The sequence below is a fragment of the Watersipora subatra genome, chromosome 7, assembly GCF_963576615.1.
Source record: "Watersipora subatra chromosome 7, tzWatSuba1.1, whole genome shotgun sequence".
NCBI classification, from domain to species: Eukaryota; Metazoa; Bryozoa; class Gymnolaemata; order Cheilostomatida; family Watersiporidae; genus Watersipora; species Watersipora subatra.
In genome coordinates, this window is record NC_088714.1 from 64557224 (window position 1) to 64584060 (window position 26837).

At 37.4% G+C, this 26837-nt stretch overlaps 1 protein-coding gene across 3 annotated transcripts in view; it reads left to right on the forward strand.

The window, feature by feature from the left end:
* Positions 1-171: 171 nt before the first annotated feature.
* LOC137399582 (centrosomal protein of 128 kDa-like) overlaps positions 172-26837 on the forward strand; it is a 37969-nt gene continuing 11303 nt past the window's right edge. The window contains exons 1-15 of one of the 3 annotated variants that reach the window (XM_068085760.1): positions 172-277; positions 5823-6002; positions 6995-7018; positions 7753-7839; positions 8793-8883; positions 9474-9523; positions 13139-13326; positions 15638-15725; positions 16881-17006; positions 18235-18432; positions 20824-20976; positions 22625-22747; positions 23264-23371; positions 25854-26011; positions 26425-26542. In XM_068085760.1, the coding sequence (XP_067941861.1) occupies positions 5856-6002; positions 6995-7018; positions 7753-7839; positions 8793-8883; positions 9474-9523; positions 13139-13326; positions 15638-15725; positions 16881-17006; positions 18235-18432; positions 20824-20976; positions 22625-22747; positions 23264-23371; positions 25854-26011; positions 26425-26542 (1659 nt within the window). In that variant the 5' untranslated portion in view covers positions 172-277; positions 5823-5855. The remainder of the gene's footprint in view (positions 278-5822; positions 6003-6994; positions 7019-7752; positions 7840-8792; positions 8884-9473; positions 9524-13138; positions 13327-15637; positions 15726-16880; positions 17007-18234; positions 18433-20823; positions 20977-22624; positions 22748-23263; positions 23372-25853; positions 26012-26424; positions 26543-26837) is intronic. The other 2 variants (XM_068085761.1, XM_068085762.1) reach the window with 2 other exon arrangements.

The window sequence follows — 26837 nt, forward strand, 5'->3', positions numbered from 1 at the left end:
AACGGACCAATCCCACGCGTTTCCTGGGACAACAGTCCTCGCTTGTACACCGGTTTGAATAAAAGAATTAAGTAAACCAAAATCCAAGTATACCAGTATAGTGCGTCGGGTCACGCATTGACAGACGTTAATCGTGCTAGTGCTTGTGATAATGTGCTACAATTGGGAAGCGAAATTTGTATCGTACTCGAAAAATTACAACCTCGTTTGCGTAGAAAGATTATAAATGAATTGGTTTTGCTATTGAGTTATGCTGTATTACGATCAGGTTATTCAGGTAAAGCTACAACATAATTATTTATTTTAGTACCGACAATGAACTATCTTTTAACATACTGCCATAAGTTTCTTGTCAGGGAACTCAAGTCAAAGATTGCTCACTTACTGCACAAGCAACGTACTAACGCATGTAACATAGTGCTACGAACCCTGGTTATAATGTAGTATGACACGATGGACAAACTATCTCTATTTAATTAAATTTAAAAGGTGCATGCGTAAGTGTGCTCAAAAGAAGAAAAGAGCAACAAAAAACACTGAAGTAAAATTAGGGCAAACCTGTACTACGCCGAGCAGGAATTGACGTTTGATTATGGTTGTTGAAACGCCTGCTCTAAGTAATTGCGAACTTTGTCACAACCACTGTATGAGCCGTTGATAGAGAGCATCTATATCACATCCGATAGCAGACTGTATTGGAGAAAACTCGTCAGAGTGGGGTGGAGACAACCCTTAGCTCCGGCGTATCTACGTTGACCTTACGATTCCTGCGATACAACCTGCTAAGACCATAAGGAATGAGCTAAAACCAACTCACTTGTGCTCTGCTGGAACCAACAGCGTTCCTGAATCCCATACTTCCTGCAATAAAATCTGGTGAAACCAATTAAAGGGAGCTGAAACTAGCTCAATGGTCACAAGTGAGTTAGTTTGTTCGGCTGAAACCAACAGAGTGAGCTGAACACAACGCTGCCTACAATGCAACCTACTAAAACCAATAGGAGACAAAATTCTATAAAAACGCCAACTCTTCAGCTTTAATAATCATTGCAACTTCTGAGCTTGCTGTCTGTTATTCAACTGACTATGAAGAGGTGGTAATATTTCTCCAACGAATAAACAATTTTATGGAAGTAACATATTCAAACGTCTCTCAGGAGCAAAACACAACCTTCTCCACCCAGTATTTATATTGCACAAGCAGTCGGACTAGAGCATAACAGCTATTGTTCAGACTGACCAATCACATTACTTTGCTATTTGCTAAGTTAGCAATACTCTACATACGAAACAATAAAAAAATTATTATGTTGCAACTAACCATAATAGTGAAAAATTACATACAATAAGTTGTGAACAGCATTCTCATGTAATAGAAAGGCATATTCTTAGGACGAAAAGTAATAAATACAAAATCTAGTCATGAGAAAAAGTAATTATAAAACAGAAACATATTACTTAGAAGAATTTTAACAACTAGTAACTAATTGGAACAGATACTTAGACTATTCCGAGATGCAACTATGAACGTAAATAAATTTGACTAATATGCGAATAGTATGAATAAAATCGTTAAAAACCGTTGATTGCGTAAAAATGTCCTTAAATTTTGGCAAACGGGGTCTTTTCTATGTCAACTTTGATCACAAAAGTCCTTTATATATGTATACATAGACTCAGCCATCTCTTTTTTTCATCAATCCATCAGAAATGAATGTTCATAGAGTTGCTCTCCCATGGCCCTTTTTAGTCCATCACTCATTTCATAGTTTACTCGCCAGAACAGCATTTGCGATTTTTTTAGGTTTGCTACGCCAATATATACTAGTGCAACTCAGCAAAAGCCAACAAAAACAGTCTCTCTATATCACAGACTATGTAACAGACAGTGTATAAACCAGCGCAAATCATGCAAAAGCAGATAATACACACTCCACTATATGTATATAAATTAGTAAAGCATTAGATAAAGTACGTATCTTCATTCTATGTTGAGCTGTCTGACTTTAGTGCTAGATATGATAAATTTGTGCGTATACATATATATATATAAATATATACATATATATGTATATATGTATATATATATATATATATACTTATTATTACAAGAAACGCTAGTTTCGTAAAGAATAGTAAAGAAAGAGCACTCAAGACACTATGTGTAGAGTGAGTTATAGTATAATGTATAATATGGAGAGCACTTAGCTCTTGGTAAACATGACAGATTTGTTGGTAATTACGAAACAGATCTGTCGTGATTACCAATAGCTAAGTGCTCTTCATATTATACTTAATCGCAGCCTGTGACACACCTTATCTACCAGCGCAACTCCATCTAGAGACAATAATTCAGTCTCTATATCACAGCCGGAAACAGGCTGCGTAAACCGACGAAACTCCAGCAAGAGCCGATAAGTCAGACTCTCTATATCACAGCTAATACCGAACTGTGCATACACCAGCGCAACCCTTTGATTCAAGCTGGCTAAGTTACTAAAGAAGATGTGTTGTACTTGAATAAATCTTTTATAATATCGTAGCATATCTCAGCCACCAACATGTAATAGGAAGTTGTCCCTTCGCCTTAATGGTGAAAAGTCTTTGTCATAATTTTTACACATTTTCGCTACACTATTCAGCGCATAATAATATAGGGTATATTATTATATAATATAATAATAACACTGAATAGGGTTCAAGGCACAGTCCTTTCTAACCTGACTTTTCACTTAGCTGAAGTTGCATGACGTCTGATGACTCTAATTATTTAAAACATGATGAAGGAAGCACTAATAATTACCAATAAAAATACAAACCGCGATTTGAATGAATTGAATTACAAACAAAGATTTGAATGTAGGTTTCCTAATAACTGGCAATAATATTTTAATATTTTTGATTGAAAGTTTTTGATCTGAGAGCATATTCATATTCATACTCATATTTCTGAAAAATCAGAATATGAGTAAAAATTATTATCTCTGTGTTTGATGAGAGGCAAGTTTGCATACGTAACATGAGCCTTTAGTTCAGTCGTTGACCGCAGCTTTGTTGCGCATATACTGCTTATTTTTAAATTTTTTCTTTTTTTATACACTTTAGGCAGCTAGTTATATAAACAATTACAACGATTTGCTTTTGAAACAGTTTTTACACTAATTCTGAAAGCTATTAGCTTTGGTCGTACCGTTATAGTTGATTAATGCTTTTTGTGCATCGTAGATGCCTTAATGCGTTATAGATTGATAGTTTTTATTTTTTAATGACCTTAGTAATACGTGTACTTACGTAATGCTCTCCGTTTATCGTTGTTACTGGCTGCTGGTCTACTAGTGTCTATTATTAATTGCTAAATATTTCAAAAATGTTCAATATATGTATGAGTGTGTCATCAGTATTGTCTTGATTGTTGCGTGTTGATGAACAATGCACAAGTATTTTTGTTCAACAGTTTTGGTTGACTTGAAAATCTTAATCCACTTTTTTGAAAAGAGAATTGCGTAAGTTTTCCAATTCTTTGGACACGGGCATGTATTGGGTTTTCCAATTCTTTGGACACGGGCATGTATTGGGTTTTCCAATTCTTTGGACACGGGCATGTATTGGGTTTTCCAATTCTTTGGACACGGGCATGTATTGGGTTTTCCAATTCTTTGGACATGGGCATGTATTGGGTTTGAAATTAGAATGCTTATGCTAAACTTGCCATGACTTTGCTCAGAACAAGCGGGCAATGATGTGTAAGTTAGCAACTCGAATAAAAGTGTTAGGAATGGATGCCAACTATATAAGTACCTTGATGATGAGTGAGCAGCTGATTTGGTGAGCGAGAGGTTCCAAGATCAAATCCAGCACGAAACGAGTCTTTCATTCTAAGATTTTAATAGCTATAGCCGGACACACCGCACGACGGACTTTGAGATTTATATATATATATATATATATATATATATATAGATTTCAACAATGTTGCATAAAAGCTTTATTGCACTCATTGCTATGTTTGCTACAGCTACAGTTTGCAGCCAAAACTGGCGTTTTATCAGTCGATTTTTTAATGACTGGAGAGGGAGAGCCTTTCTCACGCGCAAGGAGTTCATGTTCTATTGAACTCCTTCAGGAAACTCTAAGACCTTGTGTGGCTGCTTACCCAGCAGTCTGAATTCACTAGCTATAAAATTGTAGCTGGATGTGACTTGCTCATTTATACCTTTAGACTTTTGAATTTACTCAAGGTTTACAATAAAACCATCACCGATGATACCACAAATGTAATCAAATTTTTAACGTCTAAATGTGTACACGCTTAACAGACAACGTTTTACTATTATGAACAAGAACATAACAACAGTGCAAAAAAGGAACCGTTATGTAACAAGTTCATCTCATTATTCCATGTCAATAACCGGCTGCAAGTAAACCGAGTAAATTAAGTAGTAAGTACTAATAAGAAAATATGTAAAGATGAAAATAAGTAAGTTTTTTTACTTATGCAGAGATTCCTCTGCACTCACTCCAACCAATAGGCCTGCTTATGTCTTGCTGGATTAGCTTTCAAGCGACCAGGACTCTTGCATTAACAGGCTAAGGTCAAGTTAATGGTACGAGTGTGCGGTTCAAGCCATTAAAATTAGCTTTGCTAACTTGATTATTAGGTTTTTCTTTTTAGATACCATGAGACCCAATATTTACATAACAAATTTGTGGCTGGTACCAGATAGAAGTATTCAGTAGCCCCCATTTTTATAGAGACAAATAAAGATAGTCTTTAGAGAAAATTAATTATATTAGAGGCATATTTTTTTATATTATATAAGCCTCTACACCTTGAAGACAGATTTCATTAAAGCAAGGTGTTATCTGTACTAGGTTGGTTGTAGCTACCTGAGACATAAGTGATAGGAGACATCACTATTGGCAAGAAATTGAGATGTCAGTAACCATTTTGACTTGAAACAAAACTACAGAATGTATTGCCAAATGACTTACCAGTAATTTTTGATCATAAACCTTACTTTTGTATCAACTGGTTCTAGGAGCACCCAGCTATTGGAGTAGGTAGATAACTCTTAACTGGGTGTCAGCAGCAGCCAGATTACATAGCAGCCTAAAGATTTGATACATCTATGTATTTATGTGAATCACCATAGTTTGTCTTTATCCATTAATACCAGCTTCAAAGTTCAAAATATTTGGCTTGGGCAAAGAATAAAGTACAAGATACACTTTGTCAACACTTTTTATCTACGTACTCACAAACGAATTGGAAATATTTTTGTGAGTTTTTTAAAAGAGCCAATTTTTTGTTTAACATTTTACATTTTTTTGCTGCAGCAGGTGTGATTTTTTCCTTGTCGGTTTTGTGGTAAAAAACCCAAAGCTTTTTATTTGGTGTCGGTGCCATTCTGACTAGATTGCTATATACACATATGAACTGACTCTCCAGTACTGTTTGTGATTTGAATAATGCTTTTTTGCGACATTGGTTGCTTTGACGTTATTTTTGTATTTCTGAATCAAATCTTTTACCAGAGCCATGTTTGAACCCAGTGTAATTTTATAGGCTAAACAACATGCAGCTGCTGTGCGAGTACCAGCATTGAAAGTACCAGCAGCTCGCAGCGGAGTGTGGATTAGAATGGTTTTATCATGAGGCATTAATTTTCTTGGATCGGCTGTTAAAAGTGTTAAACTATACATAGTTGCTCTGACATAAGTACGTTATCATTGCGCTTGTAACACGTAAGCGTAGCAATATCTATCTATGTACGCACAACTTGGGCAACTAATTTCTGTCAACTGTACTTTTTGGACTGTAGATACTCCGTGTGTAGCAATATCATGTAGCTGCGATGGCGGATGACTCCAACACAAGTATCTCATCTGATGGGAGTACGGAGAGTGATAAGAACTCACTCAGTAGTTATCTACCTCCGTCAGGTGCTCGCAAGTCTTCCCGAGGAACTTCCAATACCAAAAGAATATCAGGCAGTCTGAAGGTTTGTAGCGCCTGCTGGTCGCTCCAACAAATGTCTGGTCAACTGCCAGACCACTGGTGATTGCATGTAGACCATCACTTTTGTGATGTATCACCTATGTATGCTATACTGTCATACCTGTCATACTGTCATACCTCAGCAGTGTAACTGTGTACTTGTGCTTTATGCAGTGCTGTAGAAACTATCAGCATGAAGGCATAAGGTAACATGAGCAGCACAAGGCAAACTAGTTTCACTCGGTCACATCAGAGGCAATGACAAAAGATTTAAAAGCATAGTTTGAGAATCTAGATGTACATAACTTGGGGCGCTTTTGGATTCCATGTGTGCCTCAAATAATCTAGAAATAATGTTAACAATACTGTTCGGATACCGCGTCATTGAAAGAAATAAAAAATAATTTATTGACGAATTTTTTACTAGGCCTCGCCAAGGGCACACAAGCAACCATCATGGCGAGTTGTTGAATAAATAACATAAGTTAACATCTAGCGTTGTAGCGTCACCCTCTGTCACCGTGCATAAATGCATATAAAACGTCATCAGATTTTCCCTTTCTGTACCAGTGTTTGTATTAGCAACTTTGTTGGATGCAGTTTCAGTTTACCTGCAAATTTTTATAAACTTTACCATATATTTTATTACTATTACGAACAACTTCATTAAAATATTAGACTTTTCTTGTGATGAAGGAATCGCAACATAGAGTTGAATAGTCGCTAATTTCTAAGTATCGAATACTTCTGCAATTAGTCACTAATCTTGCAATCATATTAACACTGAACAACATTGAAAGACCCACTGGCCTAAAAAATGTCTACATGATGAGCGTGCGGATAGCATGCACACCTACACTATATAGATGTCTTGCCACGAGTAGGGGTCAGCGCATTTCCTTGATGGCAAGATCTGAGGTGTGGATATGGAATCAGAAAGCGTCCATATTCACAGCATGACTTACCAGCTCTGTTTGCTATCACATTTCATTTTAGATGCGTGCAAAGCCAGCGTGCATGGTAGGTGATGTAGCGGAGCTACGGTGTGTCAGATGTTTATTTATATTTATAGTTGTTTCACTCAGAGTGGTGCTATTTGCATAAAATACTCACAGCATACTGGAGCTCTTTTGATTAACCATATATTGTTGCTGCGCTGTCTCGTTTCATCGCTGCTGTTTTCTCCTTAGACATTGCTTTTGGTTATTATCTAGCCAACTGTTTTTAATATCCTCCCGTATGACTGACAACTTTTGATATCCACCCATAGGACTGACAACTTTTGATATCTACCCATATGACTGACATCTTTTAATATTCACCCATATGGCTTACATTTGTTGATATCCACCCATATGACTGACAACTTGATATCTACTCATATGACTGACAACTTTTGATATCCGCCCATATGACTGACAACTTTTGATATCCACCCATATGACAGACAATTTTTGATATCTACCCATATGACTGACATCTTTTAATATTCACCTATATGGCTTACATTTGTTGATATCCACCCATATGACTGACAACTTGATATCTACTCATATGACTGACAACTTTTGATATCTACCCATCTGACTGGCAGCTTTTCATATCTACCCACCTGGATGATAAACTACCTGCGTTATCACCAGGACTATAGCGATAGTAAAAGTATTAAGTTGTCCATTTTGTGGAGGTGCTAGTCATGTTTGTCTAGACCATGCTTACATACACAAACTACAGGTAGTTGGGAATGTTAACAGGAAACAGCCGACGCCCTGCAGGATGTGGATAGAATGCTGGGACAGTATCACTCAATTGCTAATGCACAGGCCTCTTCCATAAACAAGGTAAAACTTCCACACTGTTTGCATTAGTTGCTTGGATATGTGACTCGAGCCTTTTAACAGTAGAAACAACTTCTTCAAGTTTGGTTATATGCCAAAATCCATTTCAGATTGGTTTCCACCCGGTCAGCCACTAGTGATAGCAGAGGTAAAAACACTGATGACCATGCATTTCAATAGTGTTATGACTAGTACTACTAACCCAACAGTCTAGCATGTCATCACAGATTTGCAGGTGTAATAGCTACTCATACAATTATTCTGGAAATATTGTGGGCAATTGGCTGGTGCAATTGTTAAGGCGTTGGTCTAGCAGGCTGAAAGTCGCGTGTTTGAGTCTCACATGATGCAATTTTTTTACAACCTCTAACAGTGGCTATGGACGGCCACGACTCTTATTTATGTAAAGATTTATTTACGTAAATAATAATAAATACATATTTATTATTTATGTAAATATTTATATAAGTTTGACTACAACAAACTTAACTAGTCAAGAATTTTGCTTGACTTTGAGCTGTTGCAATTTCAATATATCGTTGCTTATTTTGCTAGGCTGCAGCATACTATTGACCTCATTTTCTTAGCAGTCAGTATTCAAAGACTGAGGTGGTAAGACAATGCCTATTGAAATCTGCTTGTTCTATTGACAAACATTAAACCACTTTAAACTTAAGTTTTTTAAAAGCTTCAAGCAATGGAAAACAAGGCTGTAAAGTGTTGCCCAAAGGTTATAATTTCTTATTCAATTAGTTGGTCAGCTACACACATGTAGGTATAATGACGAGACCTGCACAATCATGCTTAACTGTTATAAATTGCCTCACGGGTAAGTTATGTTTGATTAAAGTAATGCATAAACCCCCTGAATTATGAGTTTATTAGCGTTAGTCTATCTGGATTAGTTTATGTACGGAGTGTGACAACTCTCATAATCATGGACTAACATTATTTAGTTGAAGGAGAAAATTGGTGGTGAGCCACGGAGAACTCGTAGATCCTCTGTCTCGTCTCTCCGAAGCTCTGATCTGGAATATTCCACCAGAGGTAAGACTGGTTACTACTCGAAGGTATCAACCGAACAATTTCACTTCTGCCCTTTCTCTCCATACTTCATAATTCTCTAACCACCGCAATAATTAAAAGAGATGTTACAGTTAATATTGACGTTTTATATAGAATTTGTGTGTGTTTGTACATAAATAAATTAGAAATACATGGTTGCACCTTCGCAGTTATTTCTAGCCTAGCGTATAATAGCTCACACATTTGCGCCACTTGACTGGTTCTCCGCCTATCTCTTCAAAAGTCTGGTAGACCTTCTGGTGAGATGAAGTCAACAGAAGATTCCGGTAGAACAGAAGGTCCCGGTAGACTATTTATTAGCAGCCTGACACGTTTTTACTTAATCTTTATTGGTTAATTTTTACTCTAATTTTATAATCTCACACTTGGTCACTTTTCTGCCAATTGAGGATGACATTCATCAAAGCCTTATATACTATGGGCTTGTTGATAATTTTGTCATCTGACTAGTTTTGAAGAGCTATTGTAGGTTATCTGGGAGACTGGAAAATTGGGATCATCTGTTTTATCAAACTTAAAAATCTCCGATACACGCATATGTTTGTTTCTAGATCGGGGTCGCAGGCGGTACAGACCTACCTCACCTCTACGAGACTATCAAGTGAGTTGTTTGTTGTTGTTGCTTCTTGACTTCTTGCCTGGCATGCTCATTAGTGGCTTTGTGGGAATGAAACCACTTGGTGCTCACCTATCCACTACCCGCTACATGTACTAGTAGACTTCAAAGCACTGGCTAGTGATTGACGCCAGACGTTAGGGGAACATTAAACTTAAGGCAGCCTGCTAATGCCTGCTGATGGGCAGCAGTCTACAATCATATGAGTCAGCAATCAGCAGAGTCTCAGCTCTAGTCTGTCTCTGGACAAACAGTTTAGTTCTTTTATATCAGACAAGATAAATAGGGCAACAGACTACACTAGTCTACGGATGTAATATATATGTATACTATATACGTTGTACATGTATATATATTATATATAGACTATATATTATATATTTAAAAAAATATATATATAACAAACATAATATGTATAACGGATATAATATATAATGGATATAATATATATACCGGATAAAATATATATATATAGCGGATATAATATCTATAACGGATATTATATATGTTATATATATAATGGATATAATATATATAAAAGATCTAATATGCATAACGGGTTTAATATATATATAACGGATATAGTACCATGACCAAATGAGCGGAGTGAAGTTTGAGAGTTTTTATGATAAATGCATGTGCACACAACTTACGAAAATTTTTCATCAACAACGTAGCAACCCATTGTTTCAATATCTCATCAACAAATTTAACCACCGTTTTGTAGAGTCGTTAAAGAATAATAACGATACAAAACACATTTAAGCCTATTTAAATATGTTACCAAGTCTTTGTAAATTGTCGACAGTATCTTAAAACTTACCCATCTGATCGGATTATACACAAATAGACAGATTAATTTGGCTGAAAATCGCCACAAAACGCTTGAAAATCTTGGTTTAATAAAAGTTAAGCCCGGCCTACGATACGCCAATAAAGCCGTGCGACAGATAGTAAAACTATTTAGCAGTGCGCATTTCACGAGAAAACCGTGCTAATTTCACCAGTCTATGGCCTTGTTTACTTGTAATCAAATTTATTTGAAGGTTTCTGTAATAAATGTAGACCGCTTGAGGCGTAGACCGATTTACAGGTACGAAATTGTGGTACACAGTTTATCAGCCTATGTTTTTTTGTCCAATCACTGAAGGTTTCATTGAATTATTTAAAACGTTAGCCGAAATTCTTTACAACTTATGTAAAAGCTAGGGCCGAACTACAATGCCCCTTTATGACGAGGCATTCCTCTCGATCTAGCTAGGGGTTTGACAATACACAAGAGTCAAGGTCTTACCATGGCTAAAGCTGTCATTGATATAGGTCACCACGGAATGACCGCTGGAATATCGTTTGTTGCTCTCTCTCGAGTTCGAAGCATCAATGACTTACTTGTTAACAACTTCGCTAGGGAGCGCATCACTTGATTAGCTATCAATGACCAAATCTTACAACGTAAAAGAGAGGAGACTAGACTGTGCGACCTTTAACAGATACTGTATACTTATAACAGATATTGTAATATCAACAATTTACCAATTAGTCGTATACCTGGTTTCAGCCCAACTTTACCTCCAAAATAAGTTGTTAGTTGCACTTTTTTAGAGTCGTGCTCCCTCAAAATTATTTTATATCATCTCAAACAAGTCTCATTTGCACTATACTCTGTCAATTCCTGCTGAGAACTACTTTTTCAACAACCAACAGTACCCTTTCTTTTTTCCATTATCACTTTGCTCGTGGGCTGTATGACAGTGGAATTTATAGTATATATATGTTACATATATATAGACCATATATAATATATATTATATATAACTGATATAATATATATATATATATATATATATAGATTATATATTATATATAGACTATATATAGTCTCACAGTATAAGTGAGAGCATAAATGAAATCAGAGAACTGGTTGGTTATTAACATGTACTGATAAGTAGTAGAGACTTACTAGTGAATAATTGATGTGGACTGTTTAATAGTCGACACACACCGGTAGATGACTGACACTTACTATTGTGTAATCGACTCAACAAATAGTGAAAATGCAGAGAAAAATACAATAAATTTTGGTGTGTCATACCAGAACGAAAATATGTGCTTAAGGGTGAAGAAAAAGTGCTTAAGTTGACATTTAATTAGGGATTACGTGTTTGTCACAATTTCCATTCCCATAACATTTCCATAATTCATTTCTATATTATTTCCATTTCCATAACATTTCCATATTTATTTCCATATTATTTCCATTTCCATAACATTTTCATAATTCATTTCCATAGTTTTTTCTATTTCCCTAACATTTCCATAATTTATTTCCATATTATTTCCATTTCCATAACATTTCCATAATTTATTTCCATATTATTTCCATTTCCATAACATTTCCATAATTCATTTCCATAGTTTTTTCCATTTCCCTAACATTCCCATAATTTATTTCCATATTATTTCCATTTCCATAGCATTTCCATAATTTATTTCCATATTATTTCCATTTTCATAATATTTCCATAATTCATTTCCATATTTTTTTCCATTTCCATAACATTTCCATAATTCATTTTCAAATTATTTCCATTTCCATAACATTTCCATATTTCTAAAATAAAATTTCCATATCCATTTCCAAAAAATTATGGAAATATTTATGTTTATGGAAATGGATATGGAAAAGTAAACATTTCCATAATATGTTTAGCGATCCCTGCATTCAATCAATATAGATCTGTAGTAGGCACTGCAGCTAGTACAGTATTAATTACACGGAAATAAACACAGTACACAAAAATAAACACAGTACACAGAAATAAACACGGTACACAGAAATAAGCACAGTACACAAAAATAAACATAGCACACAGAAATAAACAGACACTTTCATTTAAAAGTTAGAATGGTTAATGTTGTGTGATTGAAAATAAATTTTCTGTGCAAAAAATAGTTTTATTACCCGTGCAACGTCGGGCATCCAGTAATCTTTTAATAAAATGTATTGCCATTCTGGGACAGAATACAACTATGGGTTATAGCTCATAGTCATTCATTATGAGGATGCTTCTATGGATAAGCTATAGCATGGCCCTTTATATCCCCATCCTTAAAATAGGTTAACATAGTCTGAGAAAGTGTAGAGAAACATCAGTTGATGTTTGCTTCCCTGGTTGGAGTTGATTTTGATCAAGATTCAGTCTGCCTCATTCTTAAGTGTTTAGGGATGAACTTGCACAAAATTTTGGTTAATTTTAATTAGTTAATTTTTTAATTTTTCTATCATTCGCGATAGTTTTTGATGCTTGAATGATCTGACTGCCAGGATGTTTCAAGATTAAAATTAACAAATCTTATTAAAACACTCAGAGCAAGCGAAAGTGCGACTATAATGTTTATAGTTGCAAAAAGACTGACAGGATAGAGATGTATAACACTGCTACTTGCATGCAATAGTCGATATCAACTATAGCAACGATAGCAACTAGTGATGTCATTTTGCACATGTTTTTTTTCTGATAAAACTGGTTACAGATATTTATAGCTTGACGTTGGTTTAATTGTCGCTTGGCAATCATGGCATCGGGCTTATGATTATAGTACTCAAGCGACCAGGAACATCGGAGCTCCAGGCGAATGAGAAGACCAAGGTCTGCTGTTAGATTCCACGAGGATGTGAGAGTGGACAAGGAGCACCTCCATGACATACACAAGTCAGTGCGGGACCTCAGCGCTGATCACGAGAGACTGGAGAGCGAGCTAGAGAGAGAGATTCGTAACAGATACAGGTGACTTGCTGGAGTTGCCTTTCCTTCTATACATGTATAGAATATATCTGTAGCCTCTCTTCCATGCACTGCGTGTTAAAGCTTATACGATGTATATAGGAAGATGGGCTTCTTCTCAGGTCTATGGTAGAACTTAGGATAATAATAACACTGTAAGCAAATTCAACATTTTGTTTGGGCGGTAAAGATTGGCTAGGTGTTTCCAAGAGCATCTCACGAATATTTTATCATGGTGATTTTTGCAGTCTCAATGCAGGTTTAATTCCGTTCTAGAACTCTGTTTCTTTTGAGAGTAGAGAACATTAACATTGAGAAAAAACTTGATTTTTTATAATTTTTTCATCAATATGTGTCATAATAGCATGAACCCAAACTCTACACTTACCATAGAAGTAAGTACATAAGCATATCTCTTTGCAAACATTGTTGATGTACACTTTTACAATCGGAGAGTTGAACAACTTTAGATGATAAATAAGATTGTAGAGTTATCAGCTCTTACAATGTGGCCTTTTATTAATACAAACCATTGTGTGAGCTCATTGATTGGATTTAACACATATTTTCAGTAATCAATGGTTCTTTCCAACACTGAGGTATTGTAAGAATTATCGCTCCATGTTGTATTTGCATCTCTTACGATTTCTCACACACATACCTTGCAAATGCTTGCAATCAACTATTGTTGAAGATAAAATAGCACCTTGGGATAAATGGTTGCTAGGGAATTAAACCAGAGACATAATATGCAAGCTATGCGCGGACAACTATTGACCTTATGACCTCTTATATCGGCTAGGGAGGTTATATTAATCCTGGCATCTTGTGATTGCATAATTGCATCAGTGAAATTATTGGCTAGCTGGATACAACAAGAAGACGAGGAGACAAGATTAGGGCTAATTGACCTCATGACCTTCCGTATCTTTACATAAGAGGTGATGTTAATCTTTGCATCTTGGAGTGAATTTTCAGTAAACATACACTAATAAGTGTTTGGTGTAAAACAGCTAAAGCCTGGTTCACACTACGTTTAATTACACTGGTTTACACTAGATTAATTTATTTCTGTTTATAACCGTTGCTGCAGGACGAGTATTTGATTTCAGTCATGCGAAAACAAAGAGGTTTCTTGCGAATATTTAAAAAGAAAAATGAGAACCCTACGTCACTGATGCAAACGCGGATGGGTTTGTGACAGTGTGAACATCGTTATCACCAACAATCACCGAAGTATTGAGTCATCAACGCCGACATATGGCGATAAACGTAGTGTGAACCAGGCTTTAGCTGTTTGACACCAAACACTTATTAGTGTCTGTTTACCGACAATTCACTCTAAGATGCCAGGATTAACATCACCTCTTATGTAAAGATACGGGAGGTCATGAGGTCAATTAGCCCTTATCTCGTCTCCTCGTTGTGTTCAGCTAGCCAATCATGCCACTGATGCAATTTTTTTGACTCTTAGGTATTTAGCTCAGGATGTTTTATAGCATCTATTTGCAAGGTTATGCATGTGACATATCCTAGGTATAAGATGTAGATATAAGTTCTAGTAAAGTTTCTCGCAATACATATATATAGTTGGAAAGCAGAAATCAATTACTATTGAAAATATATTTTAAGGCAATTCAAAAGGCTCTTCTAAATTGTATATGCATCAATGGTTACCTTGTAAGAGCTGATAACTCTAAAATTTAATGCTGTGAAGCCAGTATATTGAGGCAAAGCAAATGAGTGGCTTCATCGGCATGTAGCTAAAGCAGTTGTACTTTAATTGGTTCCTTTACTTGAGATCCATTGATGGTTACAATAGGATACAAGCACCTGTTGTTACATGTCAGCCAGTGTCAGGTTCAATTCTAGGACTAAGGGTTGCATAGTCACTGACTGCATCTTGTGAGTAACTGCATATGATTGCGAATCTATTGAAATTTCAACTTCGAGTATGTACACATATTTACCTTTTTTATAGACTTGCATTTATTTACTCTAGGCACCAATGTACGTACATAAATATATGTCGTTACTCTGTGAACCTATCTATATTTTTACAATCTATGCAATGTATGTAATCTACTCATTGTATGCTTATATTTTGATGTATTTGCACTGTACGATGTGTTTGAATGTATATACTTATAACTGCCCTACAATTCTTTGTGCGTACTTGCATCTGTCTCACACACCTCTTTGTATACACACACCTGTCTCGTACCCCTTTCTGTATTTGTCACAGACACCTCAAAATGCACTTAAATCAGATCTACCCTTGCAGTTTCTTTAGACCTGCTTACTCTCCCAACAGGCATGAGAGAGACCACGAAAGAAGCCTACATGAGCTTAACACCTCAGTGAGACAGAGTGCAGTTGGCAGAACTCCTTCTATTGAGCATGTGAGTCTTACCTTCATTATATAATACAGTATCATAACCCTCCTACTAGTACACTATAGAGGTTAGTTCTGTTGATACTTTAGAGATGTGAGTCTTACCTTCATCATATAATACAGTCTTATAACCCTCCTACTAGTACACTATAGAGGTTAGTTCTGTTGATACTTTAGAGATGTGAGTCTTACCTTCATCATATAATACAGTCTCATAACCCTCCTACTAGTGCATCATAGAGGTTAGTTCTGTTGATACTTTAGAGATGTGAGTCTTACCTTCATCATATAATACAGTCTCATAACCCTCCTACTAGTACACTATAGAGGTTAGTTTTGTTGATACTTTAGATATGTGAGTCTTACCTTCATCATATAATACAGTCTCATAACCCTCCTACTAGTACACCATAGAGGTTAGTTCTGTTGATACTTTAGAGATGTGAGTCTTACCTTCATCATATAATACAGTCTCATAACCCTCCTACTAGTACACCATAGAGGTTAGTTCTATTGATACTTTAGAGATGTGAGTCTTTCCTTCATCATATAATACAGTCTCATAACCCTCCTACTAGTACACCATAGAGGTTAGTTCTGTTGATACTTTAGATATGTGAGTCTTACCTTCATCATATAATACAGTCTCATAACCCTCCTACTAGTACACTATAGTGGTTAGTTCTGTTAATACTTTAGAGATGTGAGTCTTACCTTCATCATATAATACAGTCTTATAACCCTCCTACTAGTACACCATAGAGGTTAGTTCTGTTGATACTTTAGAGATGTGAGTCTTACCTTCATCATATAATACAGTCTTATAACCCTCCTACTAGTACACCATAGAGGTTAGTTCTGTTGATACTTTAGATATGTGAGTCTTACCTTCATCATATAATACAGTCTCATAACCCTCCTACTAGTACACCATAGAGGTTAGTTCTACTGATACTTTAGAGATGTGAGTCTTTCCTTCATCATATAATACAGTCTTATAACCCTCCTACTAGTACACTATAGAGGTTAGTTCTGTTGATACTTTAGATATGCGAGTCTTACCTTCATCATATAATACAGTCTCATAACTCTCCTACTGGTACACCATAGATTACCACATGTATTTTTGATTGTGGTAATATTTGGCTGCCATCTTCAACAGGTGGAAAGGAGGCTGGAGAGAAAGCTGGAAAACATTGCTACTAAGATTGAAAAGAGACAAAAATCTGAACCTGACTCATCTGCAGGCGGTATCACCGCTGCCACCCTTTCCAAATCGCTAACCGATGTAGGTTGTTTTAGCAATGTTGTATAAAGGAGGTGTGACACCAGTAGTATACTTATTGTAATCCATTACAGTACAAGAGAGAGTTAGTGATCATCCTCTGTGACTTCCCATAGAATAGTTACTAGGTATTAGGTATGATTATGCATGAGCAATACCATAGTTACCATAGCGATACCATAGTTACCATAGCGATACCATAGTTACCATAGCGATACCATAGTTGAATATTAACTGGATAATATTATCATAATTGCTATGTAAGTCAACTGTAAATTAGAATCACAGAAAAAATGTATGTTATTGTCCAGACATTGTTACTGCTCAGACTCTGCATATAGAGTACGAGGGTTTATATATCCTTAATGATTAAGGTAGATCTAGTATCAGTCACCAATCGTCTTACCATCGATATAATTGTATTCTCCGATTGGAATAGATTTCCTTAGGTTCATGCTATTAAAAAGTTTGTCTGTAGATGCTATTATCTATTCAGATGAGCTACGCTGTTGCAGTTTTTCAAAAGTCGGCAAAGTTTATTACTATTCAATTTTTAATTGTCTTCATTATCAACAAGACGTGCAAACTCTCCCTAATTCCAAAACAATCTTATTTGTTTCTTTGCCAAAATGTACTTACATGAATTGTTCCCATAGACAACAGTAAAGATGCATAGTTTGCAGTGTTTTGATGCACCAAAGGCAGACTTAGTGCGGAAGGCAGACTCAGGGAGGCTGATATTATGTTGGCTTTAATGTTGATTAGAATGTAAAAAGGTTTTAACATTTTGATGTAATTTTTAAGGTTCTCTTTCACACCTTTCCATATTTTATGATATGAAAGAAGGTTGTGCTAGTTATAACTGGTTTACTGGTAGATGCTCACAAATGATGGAACATAGTTATGATAAATGACCTAGCATTCAGCTGAACATATCAAAGGTTTAGGCTAGTCATGTAGATATCTGAAGCTAAAGGTTTCTATTTTATATTTATCTGACACAATATTTACTTGTTTTATAAGATGCTTAAATAGTGACATGCAACTTTTCAAAAATGGTACAAACTTTGAAATCTTCTCTCAGCTGTCAAGTATTTGTTCTAAGTCAATGAATTCCATAGTTTCATATGTGGAACAATGAAAAATAGATGTCATGTTATGGTAGCACATGCCCTTGCAGATACATCTTTTTGTAGCCCTAAAACCCTAAAGCTTGTTTCTTAATTGGCAGGCATTGAGGGCATCACAAACCAACCTTGGCTCCAGTGTGATGCCAAATCCAACCATCTCTCTGCCAACAGCTGATACCACAGTACAGCACAGGATCGCTGATTTAGAGACTGACAAGCGCAGGCTACAAAATGACCTTGACCTCATTAAACAGAAGCATGATCAAGGGGAAGGCGCTCGTAGGGCACTCACTTTGCAGGTTTGTCATAGTTAGAACCATGGGTACAGTAACATTATTGCTTGGTGATTGTGAGTAACTATATGATTATATGTAATTCTATATATATGATTACTAGCTGCATTACCCGTCTACAGGAATAGATTCACGCGCAGCATAAGGTTTATTGAGAGTTGTCTTTCATACTGTAAAACAACTCCAAATATGCAGTTACATCTCCCTCGCTCCATCTCTCCCTCTTTCCCCTCTCTCCCTCTCTCCCCTCTCTCTCTCCCTCCCTCTTTCTCTCCCTCTCTCTCTCCCCACCTCTCCTCCTCGCTCTCCCTTTCTCTCTCCTTCTCTCCCTCTTTCCCCTCTCTCCCTCTCTCCGTCTCTCCCCCCTCCCTCTTCCCCCTCTCTCTCCCCCTCTCTCTCTCTCCCTCTTTCTCTCCCTCTCTCTCTCTCCCCTCTCTTCCTCGCTTTCTCCTTCTCTCCCTCTCTCCCCTCTCCCTCCCTCTTCCCCCTCTCCCTCTTTCTCTCCCTCTCTCTTTCCCCCCCCCTCTTCTCCTCGCTCTTCCTCTCTCTCCCCTTCTCTCCCTCTCCCCCCTCTCTCCCCCCTCTCCTCTTCGCTCTCCCTCTCTCTCTCTCCCTTTCTCTCCCTCTCCCTTAGTTCAACGCAACACATGCGGATAGACAACATTTTTGGTTTTTCTGTCGGGCGTATGAAGAAACAGTTTTCGGCGTGTGCCTACTTTTGAGCAGGCGACGTATAGCTGGTCATGGCTGATGCAGGGTGACAGTAAGTCGATAGCAGCTGCTCTCTTTCTTTTCACAATAGCGTATCACAACGCTAGGAGTACTCGTGAAAGTTCTGTAATAGTAAGTTACAGTAGGCCTACTCGTAGCTGGAAAAAAAATTAGTAACTCGGCTGCTGAAGGAAATGAACATGACCCACTATCACGAACAGCGGCAAATTCAACGTTATTAAGTAGTGGAGATGTGGCAATTCATAGACAATACAACATCGTATAAGAAACACTTACCTTTTTGATGTGGAAATTTAGTAGGTGAGAAGTGCGTTTTTCCAGTGGCTCCAAGAAACAATTGTTTACGTGACCTTCTCGGTACACGTTGGCAGTAAATATTAATTGCATGTAAATAACTACTCGTTAATTTATTTAATTTAATGAATAGTACATTTGTATAGCTGTATAGACGCCTTTGTATAGGCCGCAGAACTCAGGAAAGGTGCTTTTAAACACGGCAGAAAATTTGCCGTTTAAAAAGCGTGCTAACCGGGGATTTCGGTTAATGCGCTCGAGCGGTGAAAGAAAAACAACGGAATCGCCACACCTTTATATAAGCCGCTTGGCTCAAATCGTCAGTGAAAAGTAGCGGCTAATAGTCCATATTACGAAATTACGATATTACGATAATTAGTACTCATATTAATTCGGTTGGCTTCGTTCGACCGAATGGAAAAAGAAAGACCGCCCTATAATTTATTTACCGTTACTACACATATTACCTAATTCAGTTCGCTTCGTACGACCGAAATTCGTACGACGATAAAAGAAAAGACCGCTCTATAAGGCGGACACTCAATCAAACAGACAGACAACGATTGCCGTTTATATAGTAGATAGAGAACAGCGTTTTTCTAGTGGTTGCAAGAAACAAATGTTCACATGACCTTTCCGGTACACGTTGGCAGTTAATATTAATTAGATGTAATTTACTACTCATTAATTTATTTAAAGAGTAGTAAATTTTATTTAATTCACTACTAATATTTACTACTAATTTAATTTTACTACTTACTCATATTAATTAAGTTTGCTTCGTACGATCGAATCGAAAACAAAAGACCGCCATATAATTTATTTATACTGCTCATATTTGGGAGTTATCGGTGACTCAATATGTCAAGAAGACAACTCATACTATTAGCATATCAGTATCTATCGTCCATCCCTACAATGAATAGCAGGTTACGTATTATAATAGAGGCGTGTACTAACCAGAGATTCCCGTTAATGCGCCCTAGCGGTGAAAAAAACCACAGAATAGACACGCCCTTATATAAAAGTAGCGGCTAATAGTCCGAAAAGTAAGGTACTCTATAAAGCGGACAGACAGATACACAACAATTGCCGTTTATATAGTAGATATATGCTGTGTAGCTCTATTTTTCCTTATAACTCTATGATTCTATGTAACTCTATGATTCCGTGGAACTCTGTTTTTCTGTGTGATTCTATGATTCTGTGTAACTATGAATCTGTGTAGCTCTAGGATTCTGTGTAACTCTATGATTCTGTGTAACTATGATTCTGTGTAACTCTATGATTCTGTGTAAATCAATTGTTCGAAGTAACTCAGTCCTGGCTCTGTGTGCTATATTTGCGTGATTCTGCATAACAACACCAAAGGTGGAAGACTTGAGAGTGAAGTTAAGGGAAATGGACGATGAAAGACATCGAGCGATCCGCCTTGCTGAAGAGTTCAAAGACTCTGAGAAGAGATCAAGGAAGAAGCAAAGAGACATTAGCAGACTTTCAGAAGATGAAAATCAACGGCAACAGGTAAGAATGAGGACGGCACCATAATTGATGAAAGGCAGCAAGTGGAAACTAACCGAAAGTTGAAGGTTGAAGTACGGAAACTATAATAGAACTGCGTTAGTAGGAGGTTACTATGGTGATAACATAGAGCTGCACCAGTGAAGGTTTATCATCCTATCCCATACTGTAGAGCTGTGCCAGTCAAATATTACTATCAACATATTATAGGGGTGCGTTGGTCTGAGGTTATTATATTATGCCAAGGTTACTATCATGATCAGAAGTCACTGCCATGAGACTAGAGCTGCGCTGGTCAAACGTTACTGGTCTAATATACTGGAGTGTAAACCTGTCATACTCTAGGGCTGCACCAGTCTAAGGTTGCTGTATTGATAACTTAGAGCTTCTTCTGTTGATGATTAATAGAGTGATGTTATGGAGATCAGTAACAGGGCTGGTTATTGTTCTCATGTAGAGAGTCTTGGCAGCTGCGAGTCAGCATTAAACCCGTAGGAGACAATTTCTAAGACTGCGAGTAGCTGCTAGTTGGTTAGTAAGAAAGCATTAGACAAAGTGTATTTTGATTCAGTTAACATTTCATCTAAATTTGCTCATTCAACTGATTTGTTAACAAGTATTTTTGACAATAGATGCATCTTGTAGCTCGAGGTCCTCAGCCATTCTGATTGCATTGGTCAGCGAACAATTTTCATTAGTTGTGAGTTTGACCAAATTGCTTAGCTTGAAACAGTTTGACAGTTTTTCTGATGAGACTGTCATTATTGTTTTGTGTGGCTACATGTGTCTGAGAGTCCTTATGTTTTATTCACATGTACATATAGTGGAGTTTTCACTGAATTTACATGCAACTTGAAAAGCTCACAATTACGCTCGCTGCAGTGTTAAGCTGGTTGAGGTGCTCATAAAGAGGTGGATGGCTTATAAGGAGGTGCTCATTAGCACCTCCTCGCGTCACCACCTCATGTCTCCTTCTGTGACAAGAGCTTTGAGCATTGATTCTATGCATTTTGCCAGGATATGAGTCTGGCATCCTGATCTTATTCAATGAAATACCGCATTGTTGGCCATATTTAGTGTCCTCCCTTGCTGATATTTGTAGATCTTCTTGTGGTACTTCCAAATTATTCTTACATCATAGTATTGTTGTGGTGTTTCAATTCAATAATTCATTGAAGAGCCAATCATATGCCACAATACTTATGCAAGATTCAATTCTACTGGCATTAGTCAATCAACAGCCAATCACGTGCCAAAACACTTTATTAAGAGGCAATTACTTGCTGAAATCTTCAATCAGAAATCAAGCACAATCAAGAGTGCTCAAGTAAGATCCAATCACAATCAGATTCTAGAATACCATGTCAGGTAGATATGAACAAAGCGACGTTGACCAGGAGACAAAAATGAAGAACGGTCAAGCAAAATTAAGAGTATTAGAAGAAATAAATCTGTTTACATAATGTTATTCTATAATGTGGATTGGTCAGTCAGTTACTGACACATTCTGCAAGAGTCAGAAACATGCAGAAGATATCAGGAATGTTTATTAAACTGTCCCGAAATACCAACTCATCTGGCTCATTTTTTCTTGTTGTGTTTAGTGCGTGTCGAACGTATGACCAGGGTACTGAATGCAATTTCTCTTTAGATGGAAATTCAAGATCTTAAAGTACAACTCAGCCACTCCCTCTCCAGGGAAGAGGTCGAGGTGATGCGGCGGGAGCTGCAGAAGAACGAGAAACAGCGAGGTCAACTTACTGAGCATATAGAGGTTAGTAAGGCAGCAGTTAGATATCAGTAATGTATACGATATAGAGGTTAGACCGGACAAAATTAATTGATTGAACAAAAGTTAAAATACAACAATTCTGTGTAGCAGATTTATCCATGTGCTTTGAAAATTGTCAATATAATGTAATTATATTGAACTGCTCGGGCTCCTTGATCATACTTAAGAAATGCTGTCATTTTCTCTGTTAGTTTGCACTATTTAAATATCTTCAAACTTTCATTAATGTCATCATCAAGCTTGTCAGCTAGCTTTTGGCCGTTGATTCTTCTATAAATCTTTAAGATTGCCCTAATCACTTCAATAAGTTGATTTTCGGCAGAGACCTTTTCAGGATTAACTGTTGGCAGTAGTCTGAGTGTATGTTACATTACTCATTACTAACTGTTATGAGCTGTTACTAGCTATCACTAGCCGTTACTAGCTATGTAGGAACTGAGGTCTGTTAAACCATCTTGCCTGGTAGAAAAGAACCATTGTCTCTATAACTGATTACAGAGTCTTACAAAGGATCTTCGCAGCAAGGAGCACCATACAAGCACCCTCCTTGCAGACATCAATGATCTCAGCAACCAAAGATCCAGACTTGAGACAGACAACTCCCGGGTATCTTCAACCTATAGTTTCATCTATTGCTCTATAGTGGCGGTCTGGCTTGAACTCTGTACAAGCATTTTGAGTCTAAATATCTCTCATGAATGCTTTCCCTGGAATATTTTTATTGTCCAGAGATGATTATCACTCACTCATAGCCCCCTACAGCGGTTCAAGTCTGACCTCTACGTATGGCTATGAACGACCATACACATGTGTTCTGGTATCCGACTCATGGAGATCACATAGAGATCACATAGAGATTAAATAGAGATCACATGGAGATCATATGGAGATCACATAGAGATAGGACACCGAGTATCTTAGTGTCTCATTTTTTTGAGAGTCATGTATGTGTCAACTCTACCACTTTCAGCCATGGTACCCTTGGGCCTCACAATAGGAAATCTGTTAACACTTTCTTAATCTCGTATAAATCAGCAAGTTCTGGTTTCTCATAAGTATTAACAACTTTCCATCTAGCCTGAGAGCACATAGAATAGCACTATTCCTAGTCAAGTCTGATAGAGGTCCCTGAGAGCACATAGAATAGCACTATTCCTAGTCAAGTCTGATAGAGGTCCCTGAGAGCACATAGAATAGCACTATTCCTAGTCAAGTCTGATAGAGGTCCCTGAGAGCACATAGAATAGCACTATTCCTAGTGAAGTCTGATAGAGGTCCCTGAGAGCACATAGAATAGCACTATTCCTAGTGAAGTCTGATAGAGGTCCCTGAGAGCACATAGAATAGCACTATTCCTAGTCAAGTCTGATAGAGGTCCCTGAGAGCACATAGAATAGCACTATTCCTAGTGAAGTCTGATAGAGGTCCCTGAGAGCACATAGAATAGCACTATTCCTAGTCAAGTCTGATAGAGGTCCCTGAGAGCACATAGAATAGCACTATTCCTAGTGAAGTCTGATAGAGGTCCCTGAGAGCACATAGAATAGCACTATTCCTAGTCAAGTCTGATAGAGGTCCCTGAGAGCACATAGAATAGCACTATTCCTAGTCAAGTCTGATAGAGGTCCCTGAGAGCACATAGAATAGCACTATTCCTAGTGAAGTCTGATAGAGGTCCCTGAGAGCACATAGAATAGCACTATTCCTAGTGAAGTCTGATAGAGGTCCCTGAGAGCACATAGAATAGCACTATTCCTAGTGAAGTCTGATAGAGGTCCCTGAGAGCACATAGAATAGCACTATTCCTAGTCAAGTCTGATAGAGGTCCCTGAGAGCACATAGAATAGCACTATTCCTAGTGAAGTCTGATAGAGGTCCTTGAGAGCACATAGAATAGCACTATTCCTAGTCAAGTCTGATAGAGGTCCCTGAGAGCACATAGAATAGCACTATTCCTAGTCAAGTCTGATAGAGGTCCCTGAGAGCACATAGAATAGCACTATTCCTAGTGAAGTCTGATAGAGGTCCCTGAGAGCACATAGAATAGCACTATTCCTAGTCAAGTCTGATAGAGGTCCCTGAGAGCACATAGAATAGCACTATTCCTAGTCAAGTCTGATAGAGGTCCCTGAGAGCACATAGAATAGCACTATTCCTAGTGAAGTCTGATAGAGGTCCCTGAGAGCACATAGAATAGCACTATTCCTAGTGAAGTCTGATAGAGGTCCCTGAGAGCACATAGAATAGCACTATTCCTAGTCAAGTCTGATAGAGGTCCCTGAGAGCACATAGAATAGCACTATTCCTAGTCAAGTCTGATAGAGGTCCCTGAGAGCACATAGAATAGCACTATTCCTAGTGAAGTCTGATAGAGGTCCCTGAGAGCACATAGAATAGCACTATTCCTAGTCAAGTCTGATAGAGGTCCCTGAGAGCACATAGAATAGCACTATTCCTAGTCAAGTCTGATAGAGGTCCCTGAGAGCACATAGAATAGCACTATTCCTAGTGGAGTCTGATAGAGGTTGTATTTTTGTTATGAATAAATAGACAACTTGTTTTAGTGTAAAGGTTTTTTGCAGATGAGAAAACGCTTTCTAGTTTTGTCTATTTCTGAGCTTTTTTCGCCAAAAATTTCAATCCGTGTGTCATTAAAAACTAATGTCCTGTCGGTAACCATTTTACATTTCTTGTTTAGTTTTAAACACTCTCGGTATTTCGGAAATATCTCGAGAACTAGCAGTCGAATCGACTGGAAACTTTGGAATTATATTGATAACATATCAAGCACAAAGCGACCAAAATTTCCTAATTCCACCTATACCAGACATGGGGGAAAACAAAGAGAAATTAGGCTGCAGAGTTTTCTAGGATGTAAGATCAAGTGGGGAAACAACTCTTTGTATTATCCCAGGCCCAATGCTAAAACATATGTGTAGGTCACTGTGAGCTGCTAGTCAAATGCTTGTATGGCTTATATCTAGTAGGAAGGCCTGTAACTCCTCCAAATAATTCACCTGGTAGAGAATATTGAGTCTGGCGGCTGAAGGTATAATTTATGTTTAACTTGCTACTGGCTCATATTCAGCTGCAAGGGGAGCTCGAGTCGGAGCGGGAGAAGTACAAAGCAGAAGAGGAAAAGACTAAAAAGGCTGCTGCAGATCTGTCCTCGCTCCAGTCTGAATTTGATGCCTCAACTAAACACAAGGAGGAGATGAAAACTCGGGCTACAGACGTCGTAAAAATGTGAGGTTTATGCTTTATTTCAATGATGAGGTAGTAGAGTTATTCGTTGCGGTTGGAAAATTTTTGTATCCAAGGTTACTTCCAAATTTAGTCAGTTTTACATGTTCGCTAGTATTTCCTGTAAGCTCCTAGTCATAGATAGACGACTACTCATATTGCCATGTGTGGTTATCGAGGACTTTGAGTTGAATCAAAGGCTACAGCTTGCACCAAAATCTAGTATCAGTAGCTTTTCTAGTTTAATCTGACTCATTTTGTCAAGTTTGAATCAATAGCAAGTGATTCTCTGCATGGCTGCTGCCATCAAATCTTTTTATTTTTTAAAAAGCAAATTTTTCTGAGAGCTCTGCAAATGTTAAGTAGAATGAATTTAATATTGCATGGGTTCAGCTACTGTAATGTCTGGTTTACAGGTGGAAGGCCAAGTGTAAGGCTCTTCAGAAAGATTCAGATGAGATGATAATGGTAAACTCAGAGCAAGCCAGTCGATATGATCAGCTTTCAGTTGATAACGACTCGCTGAGAAATCAGGTAAATTGTGACTCATCCATTACTGTGACTCATCCATTACTGTGACTCATCTGTTACTGCTACTCATCCGTTACTGTGACTCATCCGTTACTGTGACTCATCCGTTACTGTGTCTCATTCGTTACTATGACTCATCCGCTACTATGACTCCTCCGTTACTCATACTCATACATTACTGTGACTCATTTGTTACTATAACTCATTCGTTACTATGACACATCTGCTACTATGACTCATTCGTTACTGTGACTCATTCGTTACTGTGACTCATTCGTTACTGTGACTCATCCGTTAC